At 46.0% G+C, this 24,590-nt stretch overlaps 1 protein-coding gene across 5 annotated transcripts in view; it reads left to right on the top strand.

Annotated features, from left to right (window-relative positions):
* Positions 1-24,590, top strand: part of SPO11 (SPO11 initiator of meiotic double strand breaks) — a 137,623-nt gene that overhangs the window by 51,140 nt on the left and 61,893 nt on the right. For all 5 annotated transcript variants that reach the window (XM_077253140.1, XM_077253142.1, XM_077253141.1 and 2 more), the window contains one exon: positions 19,512-19,650. In XM_077253140.1, coding sequence (XP_077109255.1) covers positions 19,512-19,650 — 139 coding nt within the window. The remainder of the gene's footprint in view (positions 1-19,511; positions 19,651-24,590) is intronic.

Raw genomic sequence — 24,590 nt, 5'->3', positions numbered from 1 at the left:
AAGGACACTTGACCGTTACAAACATAGTTAAATATCATAGCAACATGCTACAATTAACTTTCTTTTTACCCAACCGGGTATTCTACTAAGTGCAAAATTGTTGAACAATAATTTAACATTGCCTTTAAGGACATACACTCTGCATCCACTAAAGACCTTCTTATAATCACATTATAAGGCAATTTTAACTTTTCCATTCTCCTTCTTAAAATCTGCAGGACCGCCTGTCCTAACGGCACCAGACCTACTGCCTCTCCCTTCTATGCAGGACCGCCCCGTTCAGCCCGGGCCTACTGCCTTTTCAACTACTATACACAGTATAGAACATAACATTACTTTCAGTTTAAGAGCACCGAGCCATTTTTACATGACCCCCTGAGGACTCAGGGTTCACCTTCTATCCCCACTATCTATCAACATTATCAAAAACAGTTTCCTTTTATCGAACATTAATTCTTCTCATTATCTTCCTTACTAACATGCAGGCTGGACACCACGTCTACCCCTACGGGCCCACTGCATCCTTCTTCTAGCTTTCACTTTCTGTCGGAGAACATCATCAGCATTTCTTTACAATTAACTAGTTGGATACATATAACTTTCTCATAAAAACATTATCATCACTTTCTTTCACCAAACATTATTGCTATCTCTTAGCCTTTAAAGCAATATCACCATTTATGTGCATCAAATGAACATCCCCATTAAGAGGGGACCAAGTCTCTATGAGGTAGCACGTCTTCTCAAGCTACCAGTCCATACTCAGCAAAGGTTCCAGTGTGGTATCTTCACAAAGAGTCCTTCTTTAAGTAAAACCAGTAGGGAGCACCTTTAATAAGGTGCAAACTATGTACAAAAAGTTTGTATCATGCACTGTTCATGATTGCGGCAGTTCTTTTCAACTGAAAACTTGTGCAACAAAAACTCAGAAAAATAAACAAAACAATAGGGATCCCGGGTCAACAAGGAATCCCTTTAAAAGTTAACCCTGGACGGGTTCAGCAGCAAAATCAGGAAACAAACAAGCAGTTAAGAAACTATGTACATATTCATGGTATCGAGGTTTATCCTTCTAAATCTGGGGGCGATCTTTGTTCCCCGGCCAACGCAGCACCTGTACTGGTAGTTGGTCTCTCAGATGCCATCAGATCAGCCGGTGTCTGGATTTGAAGGCTAATCCTGCTTGCAAGTTCGGTGGCCGCTACAAGGCGTACAGTGGTGATAGGAACAAGGTCTGGCAAATCGGGATCAGTCACAATCGGGGCAACAGGGGGCGCTCTCTCAGGTTCACACCGTCGAACGTTCCGGGCACACCATCCTCGTGCATTCCGATGACGGGTGTAGGTCACCTGATCCCCCCTTTGTAATGGGTTACCATCTCGACTGCAGCAGGGGTTTTCACGTTATAGCTAGTAACAAAGACATCAGTTGGTAGCCCCGGTTCCTGTATGGAGCCCCATCCCCTCTTCGGGTGGTAGGCCAGCACAGTTCCCCGCTTTACCACGTCTTTCCTGCCGGGAGCAGACTTCTTACGTTGTGTGTCAGGTTGTTCGGTCTCGTCTCGATCTTTCCAGTGTTGTATTAGACATTGCTTATACTGTTCCCAGGTAAGTACTGCAAGGGTGAGGCCATCCTCCCGGGTCCCATCCGGCCCGGTCCAGGGAGTGTCCCACCGGAGGATCACCCCATCTAGGCCCACGTCTAGGGGTTCTCCCATCTTGGTTGGTAGCGGAGGCACTAGCTTCCCCATCGCGTTAGAGGTGAGGATGACCCGCTCCACCAAGAAGGAACGATCATTGCTGGGGTGAGGAGCGGTCACAGGAGCGGGATCGGTCAGGGGAGCCGGCTCGGTCGGGGGAGCAGAATCGGCCAGGGGAGTAGGGATGCCGTCCATACCTGCGCCTGATGTGATTCCACCGATGTCGCTCCGGTCCGTTGACAAGGACACTGGAATCGGCTGCAGTCCGGACCGCGGCTCCTCCGGAGTCACCTCCTGATGTAACTCCGCCCTCCCTGGTTCCGTGGCTGGGAGAGGTAGGCTCGGCTCCTCCATTGGCGGCTCCAAGGAGTTCGGGTCCCTCACCGGCGGTGGACGCGAGTCCGCTTCTGATGGGTGAGGGCAAGCCGGGATCACCTCGCCGTTGCTCGGGCACTTGCTGCTCATCGTCGCTGTCTGGCATTCGGTGGCAACGCATGCACCTGGCTCCGCCATTTCTCCGAGATCGGGCTCCTCCTTCACCTCGTTCCCGCCGTTGCAAGTCAGGGGGCGGTTCTCCTCTGCTGCTGGGTAGGTCGTCTTCTCGCAGCAGGAGTTCGAGGGGGCGGTCGCTACTTCTGGCGCCGCTTTGGTAGTCTCCTCCCATGGCACGTCCTTCTTCCTCTGCGCTCCCTGTGACGCCGCAATGGCGGCGGTTTTGGCGCGAACTTTTGGCAGCAAGTGACAATCCACAGTCTTGGTAATAAAGTACAGTCCAAGCACAACAAATCACAGTCCCAAGGCACACATGACCTGATTCTTCAGGCTTAAGTAGATCCTGTTCGTGACGCCAAGTTGTAGCGCCCCCACTGCCGCAGGGCCGAGGGGTACCCGGTACCGGGCCTGTGAGTCTCTGCTCTGGGGTTGTCACGGTGACTAGGCCCCGGTCCGTGACCCTGCCGAGGGGCGTACAGTGATAGATACGATATGGATGATGGTGGTGATGCTGTAGTAGTGTGGTGCAGAAAATAACGAGGACACCAGGTTGCAGTCTCTTTACCTCTTTACTGAAGATTTCTGGGCCCTCAGTCCAGAACACGGTTCACCAGGCGGCGCAAGTCCGGCCGGTCCAATGGCACCTCCAGAGTTCTCTTCACAGGTGGAAATCGGTGCCTTCCTTCTAGCGCTAGGTGTTGTGGTCCTTCCCTGCTGTGCTTACAGAAAGTCCCCACAACTGTTGTGTCTGTTTCTTAAGTTCCCTCACAACTCGATTAGATGATGTTCTGCTAATCCTCCGTCCCTCCCTGGTGTTCTGGTTGGGACGGCACCCGTTTGACGGGTAGGCTCGGAGCTCTTCCGGGACCCTAGAGTTGCCCCTCTCCACAAGTTGCCCCCCAAGACTGCATAGGTGATTAAAGTTAGACAGCCCGCCTTAGACTGACTGTCCTGCCGCTGTTTGGAGTATTGCTTGAAGCTGAATGTTATGATACTCCCTCGGCGTTCCGGCCACCGGTAGTGCGCCTCAGTAGAATGTTGCTTCGGTCTTACAGCACGACTCCTACTGGTATTTCTCCTTTTGCGTGATCTCGTTTCTCACTCATCACAATCTATCTCGCTTCTAATCCTTCCTTGGGCACCGCCGCTATGCTGAGCAGGCACGGTCCCGTTACGTTTGTTCAAGTTGCCAAGCCTCTGTCAGGATCCCACCCCTGACAGAGACCCTACTGTATCTTCCCCCACAACACCCTCTGCCACAAGGTGTTGCCTGGTTCCAACCCAGTCAGCTTTCTCATCTAACTTCCTGCCTGACCCCCAGTTTACCCACTATGGTGGGGAGTGGCCTAGTGAATAGAACCCTTAGCTCCCCCCGGAGGCCCGACTGTGAAATGTATTGGTGTCTGTGATACCTGATCCGATGAACTCCTTCAGTGCCATCAGACGCACCATAGCTCCCCATAGTGGCGGAGCCACAGTACTGCAATGACCAGGACTCTGGGGTGCTGCAGAGCCAGCACGATTCACTTGAATGGGACCTCGTACATCCCATTTAAAGAGTAACTTTCGTTTTGATTTCTTCTTCAGAAACCAATAGTACACGTGAAAGTAAGATACTTTGTAATATATCTTATCAGAAAAATCTCCTTATTTCTCCCCCAGGACTGATCATTTATCCTAAAAATTTCCAATTCACAGGTAAAATCTGTCTTCAGTGAACACAGATTTTCCCATTACTGAGAAAGGAGAAGGCAGTTGTTGATCATAAAGTTCTATGGAGAGCTGTTACTGCTGTTTCAGCAGAACTTGAAATGGAATGTCTGTGCCTTTCTCTAGCTCCTCCACTCCATAGAATTTTAAAAGCACCAACTGTCATCTCCTATCTTTTTTTCGCTGAGCACAAATTTTACAGATTTTATCCATGAATTGAGAGACAACGATCAATCCAGAAGGTGAAAAGAAAGCAAATTCTCTGATAAAATATATTACAAAGTTGCTTATATTCATGTGTACTATTAATTTATGAACTAAAAATGAAAACATGTTATTGTTCAGCATTATTCCAAGAGCCACTTTAATTATTGGGTCACTTTCTATAACTGTTCGCTATCAGGATCTCGGGATCTGTTCAATTCCACACTAATGCGTTCACAGATAGGAGAGTGCAACAGTGTGTGGTTCAACATCGGCCTTTGACAACGTTTTTTTGGTTCTTTATATTAAAGAGATTGTCCGCTACTTTATTTGATGACCTAACCTTAGGATATGTCATCAATGTCTGATCAGTCGGGGTCTGACACCCGGCACCTCTGCTGATCAGCTGTTCTCTGTGTCAGCAGCCATTGTCCGGAACTGCTGAATTACGGAGCTGCTCCGTCTTCTGATATTGATTTGAATAGGATGCGTGGATGTGCACTACCTCTCCTGCAGCCACTATCAAAGACGGAGCAGATCCGCAATTGAGCATTTCTGGCTGCCGACATCGAGAACAGCTGATCAGCAGAAGTGCCCGGGTGTCAGACCCTGACCGATCACACATTGATGACCTATGCTAAGGACCTGTCATCAATGATACAGTAGTGGACAACCTCTTTAACCCAGCTCCACTCTGTAAAGTCTGAAAAGGGTCCTTATGTGAGCAGCACCGCTCACTAGCGGCCTTAGATTAACTTTTGGTGCTGTATCCAGGTATACTGTACTCCATGCCTAGGGGGCCTCTTATTTGGCAGGTAAACTTTCCTCCAGGTAAAGTCTCTGATGGAAGCCCTGTTTTGCTGTTATTTTTCTTCCTTTTCCATTAAAACACAATTCTGCACATAAAATCCGCACCGCCTTGTAATGCTAATGGAATTTGACCACATTCATCCTAAAGAGATTAGACAAACATTTATCAATGGTGTGCAGTGTCTTTATTTATTCTGTCCATTAACGAGCCCAGAGAGGATTACCAGCCAGAAAAGAGAGATTTAACCAAGCCAAGACAACCCTAGCTCCTAATGGTAAAGTGCTTCTTGGCAGATATACCGTACAAGTTATGAACAGCATGTCAGACGCTTTTGCTACAATTTATTATACACTGAACACAAGATATTATTTTTTTCACCTGAAGGGTAGCAAAGTTATATAATAGAGAATGTCAGCTACAATGTGAACCTTCAAAGGGATATATTAGTAACCACTTCACTGGAACTTTCTTTTGTGCATTTGTTTTTAAGGAACAAATTGTGCAAATCTGATGTGCTGTGCTATGTCTAATGTTGTTCTCCATGGGGCTTTACATGACGCAGAAACACTAAAAAAATAATTCCTTGTGTCATACACGACTTCTGTACCACAGGACAGGTAGTTGTACTAGTATCAGATGATCATACAGACCCTGGTGAGAATAAAGAGTACCTTCAGCATAATACAGGATGCAACATGGGATGTACAGTACAGACCAAAAGTTTGAACACACCTTCTCATTTAAAGATTTTTCTGTATTTTCATGACTATGACAATTGTTCATTCACACTGAAGGCATCAAAACTATGAATTAAAATACGTGCAATTATATACTTAACAAAAAAGTGTGAAACAACTGAAATTATGTCTTATATTCTAGGTTCTTCAAAGTAGCCACCTTTGGCTTTGATGACTGCTTTGCACACTCTTGGCATTCTCTCGATGAGCTTCAAGAGGTAGTCACCGGGAATGGTTTTCAATTCACAGGTGTGCCCTGTCAGGTTTAATGAGTGGGATTTCTTGCCTTATAAATGGTGTTGGGACCATCAGTTGTGTTGGGTAGAAGTCTGGTGGATACACAGCTGATAGTCCTACTGAATAGACTGTTATAATTTGTATTTTGGCAAGAAAAAGCAGCTAAGAAAAACTAGTGGCTATCATTACTTTAAGAAATTAAGGTCAGTCAGTCCGAAAAATTGGGAAAACTTTGAAAGTGTCCCCAAGTGCAGTGGCAAAAACCATCAAGCGCTACAAAGAAACTGGCTCACATGAGGACCGCCCCAGGAAAGGAAGACCAAGAGTCACCTCTGCTTCTGAGGATAAATTTATCAGAGTCACCAGCCTCAGAAATCGCAGGTTAACAGCAGCTCAGATTAGAGACCAGGTCAATGCCACACAGAGTTCTAGCGGCAGACACATCTCTACAACAACTGTTAAGAGGAGACTTTGTGCAGCAGGCCTTCATGGTAAAACAGCTGCTAGGAAACCACTGCTAAGGACAGGCAACAAGCAGAAGAGACTTTTTTTGGGCTAAAGAACACAAGGAATGGACATTAGACCTGTGGAAATCTGTGCTTTGGTCTGATGAGTCCAAATTTGAGATCTTTGGTTCTAACCACCTTGTCTTTGTGCGACGCAGAAAAAGTGAACGGATGGACTCTACATGCCTGGTTCCCACCGTAAAGCATAGAAGAGGAGGTGTGATGGTGTGGGGGTGCTTTGCTGGTGACACTGTTGGGGATTTATTCAAAATTGAAGGCCTACTGAACCAGTATGGCTACCACAGCATCTTGCAGTGGAATGCTATTCCATCTGGTTTGCGTTTAGTTGGACCAGCATTTATTTTTCAATGGGACACCGACCCCAAACACACCTCCAGGGTGTGTAAGGGCTATTTGACTAAGAAGGAGAGTGATGGGGTGCTACGCCAGATGACCTGGCCTCCACAGTCACCAGACCAGAACCCAATCGAGATGGTTTTGAGTGAGCTGGACCGCAGAGTGAAGGCAAAAGGGCCAACAAGTGCTAAACATCTCTGGGAACTCCTTCAAGATTGTTGGAAGACCATTCCCGGTGACTACCTCTTGAAGCTCATCAAGAGAATGCCAAGAGTGTGCAAAGCAGTCATCAAAGCAAAAGGTGGATACTTTGAAGAACCTAGAATATAAGACATATTTTCAGTTGTTTCACACTTTTTTGTTAAGTATATAATTCCACATGTGTTAATTCATAGTTTTGATGCCTTCAGACACGGTGGTTGGAACCAAAGATCTCAAATTTGGACTAATCAGACCAAAGCACAGATTTCCACTGGTCTAATGTCCATTCCTTGTGTTCTTTAGCCCAAACAAGTCTCTTCTACTTGTTGCCTGTCCTTAGTAGTGGTTTCCTAGCAGCTATTTTACCATGAAGGCCTGCTGCACAAAGTCTCCTCTTAACAGTTGTTGTAGAGATGTGTCTGCTGCTAGAACTCTGTGTGGCATTGACCTGGTCTCTAATCTGAGCTGCTGTTAACCTGCGATTTCTGAGGCTGGTGACTCTGATAAATTTATCCTCAGAAGCAGAGGTGACTCTTGGTCTTCCTTTCCTGGGGCGGTCCTCATGTGAGCCAGTTTCTTTGTAGCGCTTGATGGTTTTTGCCACTGCACTTGGGGACACTTTCAAAGTTTTCCCAATTTTTCGGACTGACTGACCTTAATTTCTTAAAGTAATGATAGCCACTAGTTTTTCTTAGCTGCTTTTTCTTGCCATAATACAAACAACAGTTTATTCAGTAGGACTATCAGCTGTGTATCCACCAGACTTCTACCCAACACAACTGATGGTACCAACTGTTATGATCCTTAGTGGTTGAGGATCACAAATTACTCCAGCTAAGTAACAAACATAGGACAAGCTCTAGGGAGGTGGCAATCTGAACTGACCGCAAATCTGAACCTATCCAAACACACTAGAAGTAGCTGGTGAACGTGCCTAAAAATCCTAGACGTCTCGAGCCAGCCTGAGGAACTAACTACCCCTAGAGAGAAAGAAAGACCTCTCTTGCCTCCAGAGAAATATCCCCAAAGATATAGAAGCCCCCAACAGATAATAACAGTGAGGTAAGAGGAAGGCACATACACAGGGGTGAAAGCAGATTCAGCAAATGAGGCCCACTAATACTAGATAGCAGAAAATAGAAAAGAGAATCTATGCGGTCAGTAAAAAACCCTTACAAAATATCCACTCTGAGATTTCAAGAACCCCCACACCAACTAACGGTGTGGGGGGAGAAACTCAGTCCCCTAGAGCAACCAGCAAGCGAGGAAATCACATTTTAGCGAGCTGGACAAAAAACATAATGAACACTGATAATCAAAAAATGATCAAACAAAAACTTAGCTTGTCTTGGAGAGACTGGGAGCAAGGTAGACACAAGGAATCTGAAGAGCACTGGATACATTGATAGCAGGCCAGGAACTGAGTATCCAGGTGGGCTAAATAGGAAACCAACCAAGGATAACGAACCAGCTGAAGCTGCAACCTGCAGAAAGACAACACTACACAGTACCACTTGTGACCACTAGAGGGAGCCCAAAGATAGAGTTCACAACAGTACCCCCCCCTTGAGGAGGGGTCACCGAACCCTCATCAAGACCCCCAGGGCGATCAGGATGAGCCGCGTGGAAGGCACGAACCAAATCGGCCACATGAACATCAGAGGCGACAACCCAGGAATTATCCTCCTGACCATAGCCCTTCCACTTAACCAAATACTGAAGCCTCCGTCTAGAGATACGAGAATCCAAAATCTTCTCCACCACGTACTCCAATTCGCCCTCGACCAGCACCGGAGCAGGAGGCTCAACAGAAGGAACCACAGGTACCACATACCTCCGCAACAAAGACCTATGGAACACATTATGAATGGCAAACGATGCTGGGAGATCCAAACGAAAAGACACCGGGTTAAGGATTTCCAAGATCTTATAAGGACCGATGAAGCGAGGCTTGAATTTAGGAGAGGAGACCTTCATAGGAACATACCGAGAAGACAGCCACACCAAATCCCCAACACGAAGTCGGGGACCCACACCGCGGCGGAGGTTGGCAAAGTGCTGAGCCTTTTCCTGTGACAACCTCAAATTGTCCACCACATGGTTCCAAATCTGCTGCAACCTATCCACCACAGAATCCACCCCAGGACAGTCAGAAGGCTCAACCTGACCCGAGGAAAAACGAGGATGGAAACCAGAATTGCAGAAAAAAGGCGAAACCAAAGTAGCAGAACTAGCCCGATTATTAAGGGCAAACTCGGCCAAAGGCAAAAAAGTCACCCAATCATCCTGATCAGCAGAAACAAAACATCTCAAATAAGTTTCCAACGTCTGATTAGTTCGCTCGGTTTGGCCATTAGTCTGAGGATGGAAGGCCGACGAAAAAGACATCAATGCCCATCTTAGCACAAAAAGTCCGCCAAAACCTGGACACAAACTGGGATCTTCTATCAGACACAATATTTTCAGGAATGCCGTGCAAGCGAACCACATTCTGAAAAAATAGAGGAACCAAATCGGAGGAAGAAGGCAACTTAGGCAAGGGCACCAAATGGACCATCTTGGAAAAACGATCACACACCACCCAGATGACAGACATTTTCTGAGATACTGGAAGATCCGAAATAAAATCCATGGAAATGTGCGTCCAAGGCCTTTTCGGAACAGGCAAAGGCAAAAGCAAACCGCTGGCACGAGAACAGCAAGGCTTAGCCCGAGCACAAATCCCACAAGACTGCACAAAGGAACGCACATCCCGCGACAAGGAAGGCCACCAGAAGGACCTAGCCACCAAATCTCTGGTACCAAAAATCCCAGGATGACCCGCCAACACCGAAGAATGAACCTTGGAAATAACTCTGCTGGTCCATCTATCCGGGACAAACAGTCTCTCTGGTGGACAACGGTCAGGTCTATCCGCCTGAAATTTCTGCAGCACTCGTCGCAAATCTGGGGAAATGGCAGACAAAATCACTCCCTCTCTGAGAATACCAGCCGGCTCAGAAACTCCCGGAGAGTCAGGCACAAAACTCCTAGAAAGTGCATCAGCTTTCACGTTCTTCGAACCAGGCAGGTATGAGACCATGAAGTTGAAACGGGAGAAAAACAACGACCAACGAGCCTGTCTAGGATTCAGGCGCTTGGCAGATTCAAGGTAAATCAGATTTTTGTGATCAGTCAAGACCACCACACGATGTTTAGCTCCTTCGAGCCAATGTCGCCACTCCTCAAATGCCCACTTCATAGCCAACAACTCCCGATTACCAACATCATAATTCCGCTCGGCAGGCGAAAACTTTCTTGAAAAGAAAGCACATGGCTTCATCACAGAGCCATCAGAGCTTCTCTGCGACAAAACAGCCCCTGCTCCAATCTCAGAAGCATCAACCTCGACCTGGAAGGGGAGAGAGACATCTGGCTGACATAAGACTGGAGCTGAAGAAAACTGGTGCTTCAGCTCCCGAAAGGCCTCCACGGCCTCAGGAGACCAATTAGTCACATCAGAACCCTTCTTGGTCAAATCCGTCAAAGGTTTAACCACGCTAGAAAAATTAGCGATGAAACGACGGTAAAAATTAGCAAAACCCAAGAACTTCTGAAGACTCTTAACAGACGTGGGCTGAGTCCAGTCATGAATAGCCTGGACCTTGACTGGGTCCATCTCCACAGTAGAAGGAGAAAAAATAAAACCCAAAAAGGAGACCTTCTGTACTCCGAAGAGGCATTTTGAGCCCTTCACAAATAAAGCATTAGCACGCAGGACCTGAAACACCATCCTGACCTGCTTCACATGGGACTCCCAATCATCAGAAAAGACCAAAATGTCATCCAGATAAACAATCATAAATTTATCCAGATATTCTCGGAAGATGTCATGCATGAAGGACTGAAACACAGAAGGAGCATTAGAGAGTCCAAAAGGCATCACCAAGTACTCAAAATGGCCTTCGGGCGTATTAAATGCTGTTTTCCATTCATCTCCCTGCTTAATGCGCACAAGGTTATACGCACCACGGAGATCTATCTTGGTGAACCAACTGACACCCTTAATCCGAGGAAACAAATCAGACAATAGTGGCAAAGGATACTGAAATTTGACTGTGATTTTATTCAGAAGACGATAATCTATACAAGGTCTCAAAGAACCGTCCTTCTTGGCCACAAAAAAAAAAATCCTGCACCAAGAGGGGAAGAGGATGGGCGAATATGTCCCTTCTCCAAAGACTCCTTTATATAACTCCGCATCGCGGCATGCTCTGGTATAGACAAATTAAAAAGTCGTCCCTTAGGGAATTTACTACCAGGAATTAAATTTATAGCACAGTCACAATCCCTATGAGGAGGCAGGGCACAGGACCTGGGCTCATCAAATACATCCTGGTAGCCAGACAAAAACTCAGGGACCTCAGAAGGAGTGGAAGAAGCAATAGACACCAACGGAGTATCGCCATGAATTCCCTGACAACCCCAACTTGACACAGACATAGCTTTCCAATCTTAAACTGGATTATGAGCTTGCAGCCATGGCAGACCCAAAACGACAACATCATGCAAATTATGCAGAACAAGAAAGCGAATCACCTCCTGATGTACGGGAGTCATGCACATGGTCATTTGCGTCCAATACTGAGGCTTATTCTCAGCCAATGGCGTAGCATCAATTCCCCTCAGAGGAATAGGAAATTCCAAAGGCTCCAGGACAAAACCACAGCGCCTGGCAAACGACAAATCCATCAGATTCAGGGCAGCACCCGAATCCACAAAAGCCATAACCGGGTAGGATGACAAAGAACAAATCAAAGTAACAGACAAAATAAATTTAGGCTGTATAGTACCAATGGTGACAGGTTTAGCGATCTTTTTTAAGCGTTTAGAGCATGCTGAGATAACATGAGTAGAATCACCACAGTAAAAGCACAACCCATTTTGACGTCTATGACTTTGTCGCTCAATTCTGGTCAGAGTTCGGTCACATTGCATAGACTCAGGTCTCTGTTCAGAAAATACCGCCAAAGGATGAGCAGATTTGCGCTCCCGCAAACGCCGATCAACCTGAATGGCTAAAGCCATAGAATCACTCAGACTTGTAGGGGTGGGAAACCCCACCATAACATTCTTAACGGCCTCAGAAAGACCTTCTCTGAAATTTGCAGCCAGTGCACACTCATTCCATTGAGTTAGCACCGACCATTTCCGAAATTTTTGACAATACACCTCTGCTTCATCCTGACCTTGAGAGATAGCCAGCAACGCTTTTTCTGCCTGATTCTCAAGATTAGGCTCCTCATAAATTAGTCCAAGAGCCAGAAAAAATGCATCTACATTAAGCAATGCAGGATCTCCTGGCGCCAGAGAGAAAGCCCAATCTTGCGGGTCGCCACGCAACAAGGAGATAACAATTTTAACTTGCTGAGCGGAATCACCAGAGGAACGAGGTCTCAGAGATAGAAATAACTTACAATTATTCTTAAAATTTAGAAACCTAGATCTATCTCCAGAAAACAACTCAGGAATGGGTATCTTTGGTTCTGACATAGGGCTATGAATAACAAAATCCTGAATACTTTGCACCCGTGCAGTAAAATGATCCACACTAGAAGTCAGAGTCTGAACATTCATGCCTGCAGCTGAGCTCAAAACCACCCAGAGTTCAAGGGGATGAAAGAAGCTAAACAGACTGCAGCAAAGGAAAAGCGGGAGGAAAAAAAAATAAAATAATGTACTCAGGTCTTCTTTTTATCCCACTTCTGCGATGCATTAAACACTATACTGCTATACTGTTATGATCCTTAGTGGTTGAGGATCACGAATTACTCCAGCTAAGTAACAAACATAGGACAAGCTCTAGGGAGGTGGCAAACTAAACTGACCGCAAATCTGAACCTATCCAAACACACTAGAAGTAGCCGGTGAACGTGCCTAAAAATCCTAGACGTCTCGAGCCAGCCTGAGGAACTAACTACCCCTAGAGAGAAAGAAAGACCTCTCTTGCCTCCAGAGAAATATCCCCAAAGATATAGAAGCCCCCAACAGATAATAACGGTGAGGTAAGAGGAAGGCACATACACAGGGGTGAAAGCAGATTCAGCAAATGAGGCCCACTAATACTAGATAGCAGAAAATAGAAAAGAGAATCTATGCGGTCAGTAAAAAACCCTTACAAAATATCCACTCTGAGATTTCAAGAACCCCCACACCAACTAACGGTGTGGGGGGAGAAACTCAGTCCCCTAGAGCAACCAGCAAGCGAGGAAATCACATTTTAGCGAGCTGGACAAAAAACATAATGAACACTGATAATCAAAAAATGATCAAACAAAAACTTAGCTTGTCTTGGAGAGACTGGGAGCAAGGTAGACACAAGGAATCTGAAGAGCACTGGATACATTGATAGCAGGCCAGGAACTGAGTATCCAGGTGGGCTAAATAGGAAACCAACCAAGGATAACGAACCAGCTGAAGCTGCAACCTGCAGAAAGACAACACTACACAGTACCGCTTGTGACCACTAGAGGGAGCCCAAAAATAGAGTTCACAACACCCAACACCATTTATAAGGCAATAAATCCCACTCATTAAACCTGACAGGGCACACCTGTGAATTGAAAACCATTCCCGGTGATTACCTCTTGAAGCTCATCAAGAGAATGCCAAGAGTGTGCAAAGCAGTCATCAAAGCCAAAGGTGGCTACTTTGAAGAACCTAGAATAGAAGACATAATTTCAGTAGTTTCACACTTTTTTGTTAAGTATATAATTGCACGTATTTTAATTCATAGTTTTGATGCCTTCAGTGTGAATGAACAATTTTCATGATCATGAAAATACAGAAAAATCTTAAAATGAGAAGGTGTGTTCAAACTTTTGGTCTGTACTGTACATCCCATGTTGCATCCTGTATTATGCTGAAGGTACTCTTTATTCTCACCAGGGTCTGTATGATCATCTGATACTAGTACAACTACCTGTCCTGTGGTACAGAAGTCGTGTATGACCCAAGGAATTATTTTTTTAGTGTTTCTGCGTCATGTAAAGCCCCATGGAGAACATTAGACATAGCACAGCACATCAGATTTGCACAATTTGTTACTTAAAAACAAATGCACAAAAGAAAGTTCCAGTGAAGTGGTTACTAATATATCCCTTTGAGCCATGCATACAGGGGGGGAATATTAGCCATGCATACAGGAGAGGGGGGTGGAATATGAGCCATGCATACAAGAGGTGGTGGTGGTGGGGGGAATTATGAGCCATGCATACAAGAGGTGGGGGGGAATTATGAGCCATGCATACAGGGGGGGAGATTATGAGCCATGCATACTGGAGGGGGGGGTAATATGAGCCATGCATACAGGAGGTGGGGGGGAATTATGAGCCATGCATACGGGGGGGATTATGAGCCATGCATACAGGAGAGGGGGAATATGAGCCATGCATACAGGAGGTGGGGGGGGAATTATGAGCCATGCATACAGGAGGGGGGGGGAATTATGAGCCATGCATATGCAGCGCCCCAGAGTCCTGGTCGTTGCAGTACTGTGGCTCCGCCACTATGGGGAGCTATGGTGCGTCTGATGGCACTAAAGGAGTTCATCGGATCAGGTATCACAGACACCAATACATTTCACAGTTGGGCCTCCGGGGGGAGCTAAGGGTTCTATTCACTAGGCCACTCCCCACCATAGTGGGTAAACTGGGGGTCAGGCAGGAAGTTAGATGAGAAAGCTGACTGGGTTGGAACCAGGCAACACCTTGTGGCAGAGGGTGTTGTGGGGGAAGATACAATAGGGTCTCTGTCAGGGGTGGGATCCTGACAGAGGCTTGGCAACTTGAACGAACGTAACGGGACCGTGCCTGCTCAGCATAGCGGCGGTGCCCAAGGAAGGATTAGAAGCGAGATAGATTGTGCTGAGTGAGAAACAAGATCACGCAAAAGGAGAAATACCAGTAGGAGTCGTGCTGTAAGACCGAAGCAACATTCTACTGAGGCGCACTACCGGTGGCCGGAACGCCAAGGGAGTATCATAACATTCAGCTTCAAGCAATACTCCAAACAGCGGCAGGACAGTCAGTCTAAGGCGGGCTGTCTAACTTTAATCACCTATGCAGTCTTGGGGGGCAACTTGTGGAGAGGGGCGACTCTAGGGTCCCGGAAGAGCTCCGAGCCTACCCGTCAAACGGGTGCCGTCCCAACCAGAACACCAGGGAGGGACGGAGGATTAGCAGAACATCATCTAATCGAGTTGTGAGGGAACTTAAGAAACAGACACAACAGTTGTGGGGACTTTCTGTAAGCACAGCAGGGAAGGACCACAACACCTAGCGCTAGAAGGAAGGCACCGATTTCCACCTGTGAAGAGAACCCTGGAGGTGCCATTGGACCGGCCGGACTTGCGCCGCCTGGTGAACCGTGTTCTGGACTGAGGACCCAGAAATCTTCAGTAAAGAGGTAAAGAGACTGCAACCTGGTGTCCTCGTTATTTTCTGCACCACACTACTACAGCATCACCACCATTATCCATATCGTATCTATCACTGTACGCCCCTCGGCAGGGTCACGGACCGGGGCCTAGCCACCGTGACAACCCCAGAGCAGAGACTCACAGGCCCGGTACCGGGTACCCCTCGGCCCTGCGGCAGTGGGGGCGCTACACATACAGGGGGGGGATTATGAGCCATGCATACAGGGGGGGATTATGAGCCATGCATACAGGAGGGGGGGGAATATGAGGCATGCATACAGGAGGTGGGGGGAAATTATGAGCCATGCATACAGGGGGGGATTATGAGCCATGCACACAGGAGGGGGGGAATATGAGCCATGCATACAGGAGGCGGGGGGAATTATGAGCCATGCATACAGGAGGGGGGATTATGAGCCATGCATACAGGAGGGGGGGTGGAATATGAGCCATGCATACAGGAGGTGGGGGGAATTATGAGCCATGCATACAGGAGGGGGGAATATGAGCCATGCATACAGGAGGGGGGAATATGAGCCATGCATACAGGTGGGGGGGAATATGAGCCATGCAAACAGGAGGGGGGAATATGAGCCATGCATACAGGAGGAGGGGGGAATATGAGCCATGCAAATGGGATGGGAGGGAGATGAGCCATGCATACAAGAGGGGGGATATGAGCAATGCATACAGGATGGGGGGAGATGAGCCATGCATACAAGATGGGATGGGGGCATTATAGAGTATTGAGCATCATGTGGGGTTGTTATACAGTATGGAGCATCATGTGTGGCCATTAAACAGTATGGAGCATCATGTGGGGTCATTATACAGTGTGGAGCATCATGTGTGGTCATTATACAGTATGGAGCATCATGTGTGGCAAATGGCCATTATACAGTATTGAGCATCATGTGTGGCCATTATGCAGTATGGAGCATTGTGTGTGGCCATTATACAGTATAGAGCATCATGTATGGCCATTATACAGTATGGAGCATCATGTGTGGCCATTATATAGTATTGAGCATCATGTGTGGCCATTATACAGTATGAAGCATCATGTGTGGCCATTATACAGTATTGAGCATCATGTGTGGCCATTATACAGTATTGAGTATCATGTGGGGTCATTATACAGTATGGAGCATCATGTGTGTCCATTATACAGTATGGAGCATCATGTGTGGCAATTATACAGTATGGAGCATCATGTGGGGCCATTATACAGTATGGAGCATCATGTGTGGCCATTATACAGTATTGAGCATCATGTGTGGCCATTATACAGTATAGAGCATCATGTGTGGCCATTATACAGTATTGAGCATCATGTGTGGCCATTATACAGTATTGAGCATCATGTGTGGCCATTATACAGTATTGAGCATCATGTGTGGCCATTATACAGTATTGAGCATCATGTGTGGCCATTATACAGTATTGAGCATCATGTGGGGCCATTATACAGTATTGAGCATCATGTGGGGCCATTATACAGTATGGAGCATCATGTGTGGCCATTATACAGTATGGAGCATCATGTGTGGCCATTATACAGTATGGAGCACTGTGTGGCCATATTTATTTTTGTTTATAATTGTATATGAAACAGTGTGATCAGCAGTGCTAAATGGGTTTGGTTGGGACGTGGATATGGGTGTGACTAGTTATGATATGGGTGTGGTCAGAGGTGTGGCCTAAAATTTGCCGCAGAGCACTACGCGCCGCAAACTTTATGCCTCTTTCCCTTCTTCAAAAGTTTGGAGGTATGGTAACGCATATGCCAGATCACGGCAAGTGCCGCAAATCCCATAGGGAATGAATGAGGCCGAACGTAGTGTTGCCGTAAGTGATCCGTTACGCGGCAGATGCGGAAAAACTGCCGGATCTGCTGCAAAAGGCTACTTTCACATCAGCGATTCTTGCCAAAGTCACTGCCGATAGTGTCATACTCACCAAAGGGGGAGGCAGCACTAAAAGTGCCTAGGGCAGCAGAAACTCTAAATACGGCCCTGTGTGTATCCACCAGACTTCTGCACAACACAACTGATGGTCCCAACCCCATTTATAAGGCAAGAAATCCCACTTATTAAATCTGACAGGGCACACCTGTGAAGTGAAGACCATTCCCAGCGACTACCTCTTGAAGCTCATCAAGAGAATGCCAAGAATGTGCAAAGCTGTCATCAAAGCAAAAGGTGGCTACTTTGAAGAACCTAGAATATAAGACATACTTTCAGTTGTTTCACACTTTTTTGTTAAGTATATAATTCCACATGTGTTAATTCATAGTTTTGATGCCTTCAGTGTGAATGTACAATTTTTATAGTCATGAAAATACAGAAAAATCTTTAAATGAGGTATGTCCAAACTTTTGGTCTGTACTGTATATATCCATGGAGGGGGTCAGACAGTCTTGTAGGGTGAGTCGGTGAGCAGCTCCTGCAGGAGATAACTACCGGAGCTAAGTTTTTTATTAGTTTTTAACACTGAAAATACTACAAATTATCAGAGATATTCTTAAATGGGTATTCTCATAATCATAAACAAGTAAAATTGTAACAAGGAATTTTGCAATTTACTTCTTATTAATAATTTTAAGAACAAAGATATTCTTTTTATTCTTTAGTTTACTGCTCGAAGCTCAGGTTATTGGCCACTTCTGCAGTCTATCAGCTAGGCAAGGAGCACGCGGTTACAATCTTTTTGGTGTACTGTTTGCAAGCACTTCCCTGAAATTGGCCGGATCGCTTGCTCTGACCAGATTCATAGAGTTTGCTCTCCTCTGACAGTCAAGGGGCAAAGCCACCTCTGCCAGCAGCATCGGAGAGCGCACAATTCCATTGGATCAACTATGTTGCTGGTCCGAATTGTCCGTGTTCAGGAGCGAACCGCTCCTTGGCGAGCAGAGGAGAGTTGCGATCCTGAAGACAAGGCGACAATGATGAATTAAGAATACAGTGTCAATTGTTAAACAGCACTGTACCACCCTGATACCCCTCTCCACAAGAAGTAAAATGCTTGTAGCTATTGCCCCTTCTCTGTAGATTATACATTGTCTGAAGCTGGTTTAGTAGCAGGTCTATAAAAGAAGGGTTTATGATTTGATCCTTATGCCTGTAGCCCCCTCTAGTGTTTAATTAGTAAAACTATCATAGCAACAATTATAATTTTTTTTTGTCAGTAAAATATGAACATTGTATTTTAAGGTACCTTCACACGAAGCGACGTCGCTGTTTGATCGCTGGGGAGCTGTCACACAGACCGCTCTCCAGCGACCAACGATGCCTAGGTCCCCGGGTAACCAGGGTAAACATCGGGTTGCTAAGCGCAGGGCCGCGCTTAGTAACCCGATGTTTACCCTGGTTACCAGCGTAAAAGTAAAAAAAACAAACAGTACATGCTCACCTGCGCGTCCCCCGGCGTCCGCTTCCTGACACTGACTGAGCTCCGGCCCTAACAGCAGAGCGGTGACGTCACCGCTGTACTTTCACTTTCACTTTCGGGCCGGCGCTCAGTAAGTGTCAGGAAGCAGACGCTGGGGGACGCGCAGGTGAGTATGTACTGTTTGTTTTTTTTACTTTTACGCTGGTAACCAGGGTAAACATCGGGTTACTAAGCGTGGCCCTGCGCTTGGTAACCCGATGTTTACCCTGGTTACCAGTGTAAAACATCGCTGGTATCGTTGCTTTTGCTTTCAAACACAACGATACACGGCGATCGGACGACCAAATAAAGTTCTGGACTTTATTCAGCGACCAGCGACATCACAGCAGGATCCTGATCGCTGCTGCGTGTCAAACTAAACGATATCGCTAGCGAGGACGCTGCAACGTCACGGATCGCTAGCGATATCGTTACAAAGTCATTTCGTGTGAAGGTACCTTTAGGACAATGCAACAGCATCAATTTATAGCCCTCCACTCTTTAGAATGTAACCATGAAACCAGCAAACCGAACTCCAGAGAGAAAAATCACAATTCAGCCCTACTGCAGACTGATGAGGAATACGTCGACATTCATTGAGCCATATATACAGAGAATGACCTGGGTTCTTGTGATGTATTATCCTTTTCTTTGTGTTTTTTCTCTGCAGGTTTCCTCATGGCTTTTGTACAAAGTCCTGAGTTTTTCCAATGCGTAGATGAGCACCGGGCATCCTTGCTGAGGGCCATACAGAGAAGTGAAAGACAAAATCCAGAAGTAAAAGAGATAAAGCAGGAGCCAATTACAAGGTATGAGAATACAATACAATATGAGAAGGTATTAGAAACTACTGCAACTGTGATGCCACGAGACTGCAGCATGTGGGCTAAGGACTGTACATGCAGACTAGATTATCTTTGTCTGAGCCTGACTTTTTCAGCATTGCTGGCCAACAATTTTATGAGTATAAGTGTGATCCAGGTCTCCCCTGACATCTGGTGTCGAGGGGAATGAAGGATTGGGCATATTGGATTTCAACTCGCCAGACGCTTTGTTCTTATAGAAGACAAGCAACCAGGGACAGAGGTGTCTGGCACCAGCCTATTTCCATCTCATTGAGGTCATTTGCACACTTGGTGAAATTGAGCTTGGACTTTTATGGGGAGAATCAGAAAATCTGTTAACTGAAAGAACTTTTTAAGGTGCATGGCCATCTTTAACATGCATTAATTTTTTCATTTGTCTCTTGCTGAGCTCCTCTCAGCTGATTTATAGCCACAGACCATATAAAAAGTTGAATGTGCAGAGAAACTAAGAAGCCTGTAAAACCATATGATGCAAACTTTGAAATGAACGTTGAAGATGAAATGATCTCTAAAGGGCTAAAGTTAAAGATAACACATCCTCTTTTCAACTTCAGCTTTTTTTCAGCTGTTGTTATGTTCCCATCAAGAATTTGTTGAAATTTCATTGAATTCATTCTTCCCTCCAACCGTGAAATGTTCCCCGTGCCATTGGCTGCAGCACAACCCTAAAGTATGATTGATCTACCCACATTCTTAATGGTTGGCGGGATGTTCTTTTCCGTAAATTCTGTGCCCTTTTTTCTCCACACATACCTTTGACCATTGTGGCCAAAGAGTTTTATTTTAACCTGATCGGTCCATAGGACTTGTTTCCATTTTTTAATTTCATTTCAAACTGAGGAAAGGGCAACTTGAAAAAGCTTTGCTATCTTCTTATAGCCTTCTCCTGCTTTGTGGCTGCCACCATTTTCATTTTCAGAGTGCTAGGCAGCTGCTTAGAAGAACCCATGTCTACTTTGATCCAAGGTTAGAGGAGGCTGAGGTTTTATAAAGCTGTCAAATTTGCATCATATGGCCTTTCCTAATGATGATAGTGAACAAGCGCTAACAGGTTAATTAAGGTATGAAACCTTGGTCAACGTTATCTGAGTACACAAATCTCCAATGGTGCCCAAACTTTTGCATTGGCCCATTTTCCTTTTTGTAATTTTTAAAATGAAAAAAAAAAAAGTTATATATTGTACATATTTTTGCGTTTTCAAGATGCCCTTTCCTCAGTTTGAAATTGAATGAAAGTTAACAGGAACAGTGGAGGTCAAAACTTCATTGAGATCTACTCGTAGGAGTGCTAGAAAGGCAAATCAGAACCCCCACTTAACTGTAAAAGATCGTCAGAAAGATTTAGCAGACTCTAGCTTTCATGGAATAGTCATCAGTAGGAAACCTCTTCTGCGTCCTCACCATAAAATTCAGCATCAGAAGTACGTGAAAGAACATCTAAACAAGCCTGATGCATTTTGGAAACAAGTCCTGTGGACCGATGAGGTTAAAATAAAACTCTTTGGCCACAATAATCAGAGGTATGTGTGGAGAAAAAAGGGCACAGAATTTGAGAAAAAAAATCTCTATAATTATTAAACATGGGGGTGGGTCAATTATGCTTTGGGGTTGTGTTACAGCCAATGGCATGAGGAACATTTCACGGATAGAGGGAAGAATGGATTCAATGAAATTTCAACAAATTCTTGATGCAAACATAACACCATCTGTAAAAAAGCTGAAGTTGAAAAGAGAATGGTGTAAAGAATACTGGAGATATAATTTCAGGCCAATCATTTGTATCTTATTTTGCTTGGGCATATAAAACCCCTTCCTTTGTCCAGCACTGATAAGAAACCAGGCTCAGCAGGAAGCCCAAATTCTCAAAGCCTCAAGGAAAAAGCTGGCACCAAGCCTCAAAGGCTGTAAGTGACACATCTCACAAATTGACCAGCTCCCAGCAGGACAAAGGCCTTCTTGCCATGTAGAGTCCTGCTGAAGCTGCAGACACCTTCTAAAACATTCCAGAACCATAATTCCATAAGGAGTTATAGAGATACTATACGTCCTAGCTTTACATCGTGTATATTTCCGAGATACATGGCATGTGCCCGCTTGGGTCTCAAACCGTTCTTGCATCCAGGGCTAAGTACATACGTAGAACAGCTAGTAGAAACCAGATAGCAAAGCTGTGTGTGGTCTTAACACACAGCAGGGGCCCAACCTAGTCTGATGGTGTCAAAAGCCAGGCCTTTCGTCTACTGGTAACTCACCCATATATTGGGCTTATATCTTTTGTCCTACCATTATCTGTATTTGCATATCTCACCATTGTATATGAGTAAGCATCATGTATATAGTGTATTGTCTAGTGTGCCCTAAGGCGATTAAATATATTTTTTAACCTTAAGCTGCTCTTTTATCTCGATCCACAAGAATGTTTCTCGGTTTAACTTTCCATGATACCGGGGCTGGCTTCTGGCCCCATATAATCCCATTAACAAACCGGGTTTATATCTAATGAGGAACTGGTGGCAGTCCTCCTGGGCCGCAGTCCTCCTGCCAGCAGTCTGTTTCACTGGGGCTAGTGAAAGGGGGCTCTCGACCTGCCAGCGTTGTGAGCGTGTGTTGTGTCTCTCACTCCCTGTGTTTCCCTTGGCCCGTGTGGACAAGGGGAATCTGTATAAAAGTGTACCAAGCTGACCTTACTTGTAGAATGTCACGTTGGTCAAAGTGGGGAGACCACATTATGTGATCTGTCTGACGTAATAGTGACTTCAGGCGGGATCATCACAAGTGGTGGCATCGAGAAAATAGTGTGTGTGAGTGTGTGAACGACACTCCCAGACACTAAAGATTACCAGCAGTAGCTTTTGCTGCTGGGGTCTTAAGATCAGCTCCGCACTAGACAGTCTGAGTGCAAATACTGTAAGGTGTGTGGGTTCATCAGGTTGCAGCTCTGTGTCAGTGACCAAAGATTGCAAGGATGGACAGGGGCAGAGCCAGGGAGATGGCCAATGCTATGGATGATGGGGGGAGGAGGTGGAAGACAATGTTGCACAAGCAGAGGGAGAATCCAGCCCATGGTCCCCAAGAGCCAGTCACCGACGGTCAGTTCCGCAGTGGGCTGCTCACCACCTGCCCATCCCCACAGCCAGGCAAGCTTGGATACACTCCTGCAAGCTGTCCTGGCCTGACTCAAGGAAGGAAACCCTCATAGCAGCAGCAGAACATCGTGAGACAGCAGAAGCAGCAGAACTTCGCGAGGCAGCATCAGCAGAAGAATGTCGCAAACATCAGTGGTAGCACAAGCACCAGGAACAAATGCTTCAGCTCCAACTCTTGCTCCAGCTGCAGAACCCAGTCAGTTGTGAGTCCCCTGAGATCCGGGTCCCGAAGCTACGGGCGAAGGACTTCTCCTTGGACAAAGGTGGGGACTTGGACACTTTTTTGCTGGCATTTAAAAAAACTTGCCATCAGTACCATCTGCCTGAGTACCAGTGGGTCCGGTTCTTAATCCCTCATCTCAGGAGTAAGGCCCAGGAAATCTTTGGTTACCTGGCCAGCGAGACCACCCTGAGCCATGAGAACATCAACAGGTTCTTGTCCAGCAGTACAATTTGACCCTTGAGACGTACCAGAAGAAGCTTCGGCGTATGCAGAGGGGTCCTGCAAACAGCTGGGCCAATTACATGCGGGCCCTACAGAGAGAATTCGACCAATGGTCCATGGGAATAGAGCTTACCACCATCCAGCAGCTGAAGGAGCTCATCTCGACTGAGCAGTTTTTGTGGAACTGCCTCCAGCAGTATCTCCGTGACCAGAAGCCAAAGGGACCTCTGTAACAGCAACACTTGCCAATGAGTAATCAAACAACAGGACTACAGAGGCCAAGAAATCTGCTGGGTGGAGAGGTAGTAAGAAGAACACGGTGTCTGCTGTCCCTGCCCCAAGCCCAAGGAGCCACTTACCCATGCTTCCCTCTCCACCACGGTGGTGGAACTCTGACTATGTAATCTCTGCAGAGAGTTGGGACACTTCAAAGCCATGTGTCCCCAGCGCCCAAAGGGCCCATCCCATTCCAGAAACTGTCCACTGTATTGTGTGAGGATGGGAGTGGTGGGAGGTCTCTTGACAACCTTCAGCCCATCACCATAGGCCAGGCCATGGCCATGGGACTACTGGACACTGGTATTGAGATGACTCTTGTGCTGCATGAGCTGCTGCCTCTACAGGATTTAGTACCTGGGAAAACCCATGCCGTCTCCAGGATTGGAGGTATCGAACCGGCGCTGCCCATCGCCAAGGTGTATTTGGACTGGGGAGCCGAAAGGGGAGAAAGCGGTATCTGTCATACGAAATGCACGTCTAGTTCCTGCCATCTGACACCTTTGGCCTGCCTTAGCTCCCTGCACTTGTAGTAAGCAATGCTTCCTCTAACTCTATATTTATTGCCATTTGGCTTAACCTACATATAGAACTCTGGGCTGGCATTTTGCTGATATGCTTGTTTACATGCTGTAGGCTGGCCATTGTCTGTTTGTTTGTCTTTAATGCACTCTGTTCACCCTTTTTGTGATGTTTTTATGATAATTTGTATAATAAAACTTACTATTTTAACCTGTACACTCCTCATTTTCCCTGTATCCATCACAGATACTAACTATGCAGGGTGCACAAACTTTTGCATCAGCCCTTTTTTCTTTTTGTACATTTTAAAATTTACAAGAGTAAAATGGGTTTTTTTTGCATATAGTACAAAGGAAATGTGTCATTTTTTAACTTTAGGCCTTTTAGAGATCATCTGGAGCTTAAGGCTCGATTCTGGTGCTACAGCGAGCACTTTAACCCCTTCTATACAGAGGAAGATTGATGCGTGTGGGAGAAGTACTGGACCTCAGAAG

This window comes from Ranitomeya variabilis, chromosome 4 (assembly GCF_051348905.1).
Source record: "Ranitomeya variabilis isolate aRanVar5 chromosome 4, aRanVar5.hap1, whole genome shotgun sequence".
NCBI classification, from domain to species: Eukaryota; Metazoa; Chordata; class Amphibia; order Anura; family Dendrobatidae; genus Ranitomeya; species Ranitomeya variabilis.
This window is presented reverse-complemented; position numbering and strand designations above follow the sequence as displayed.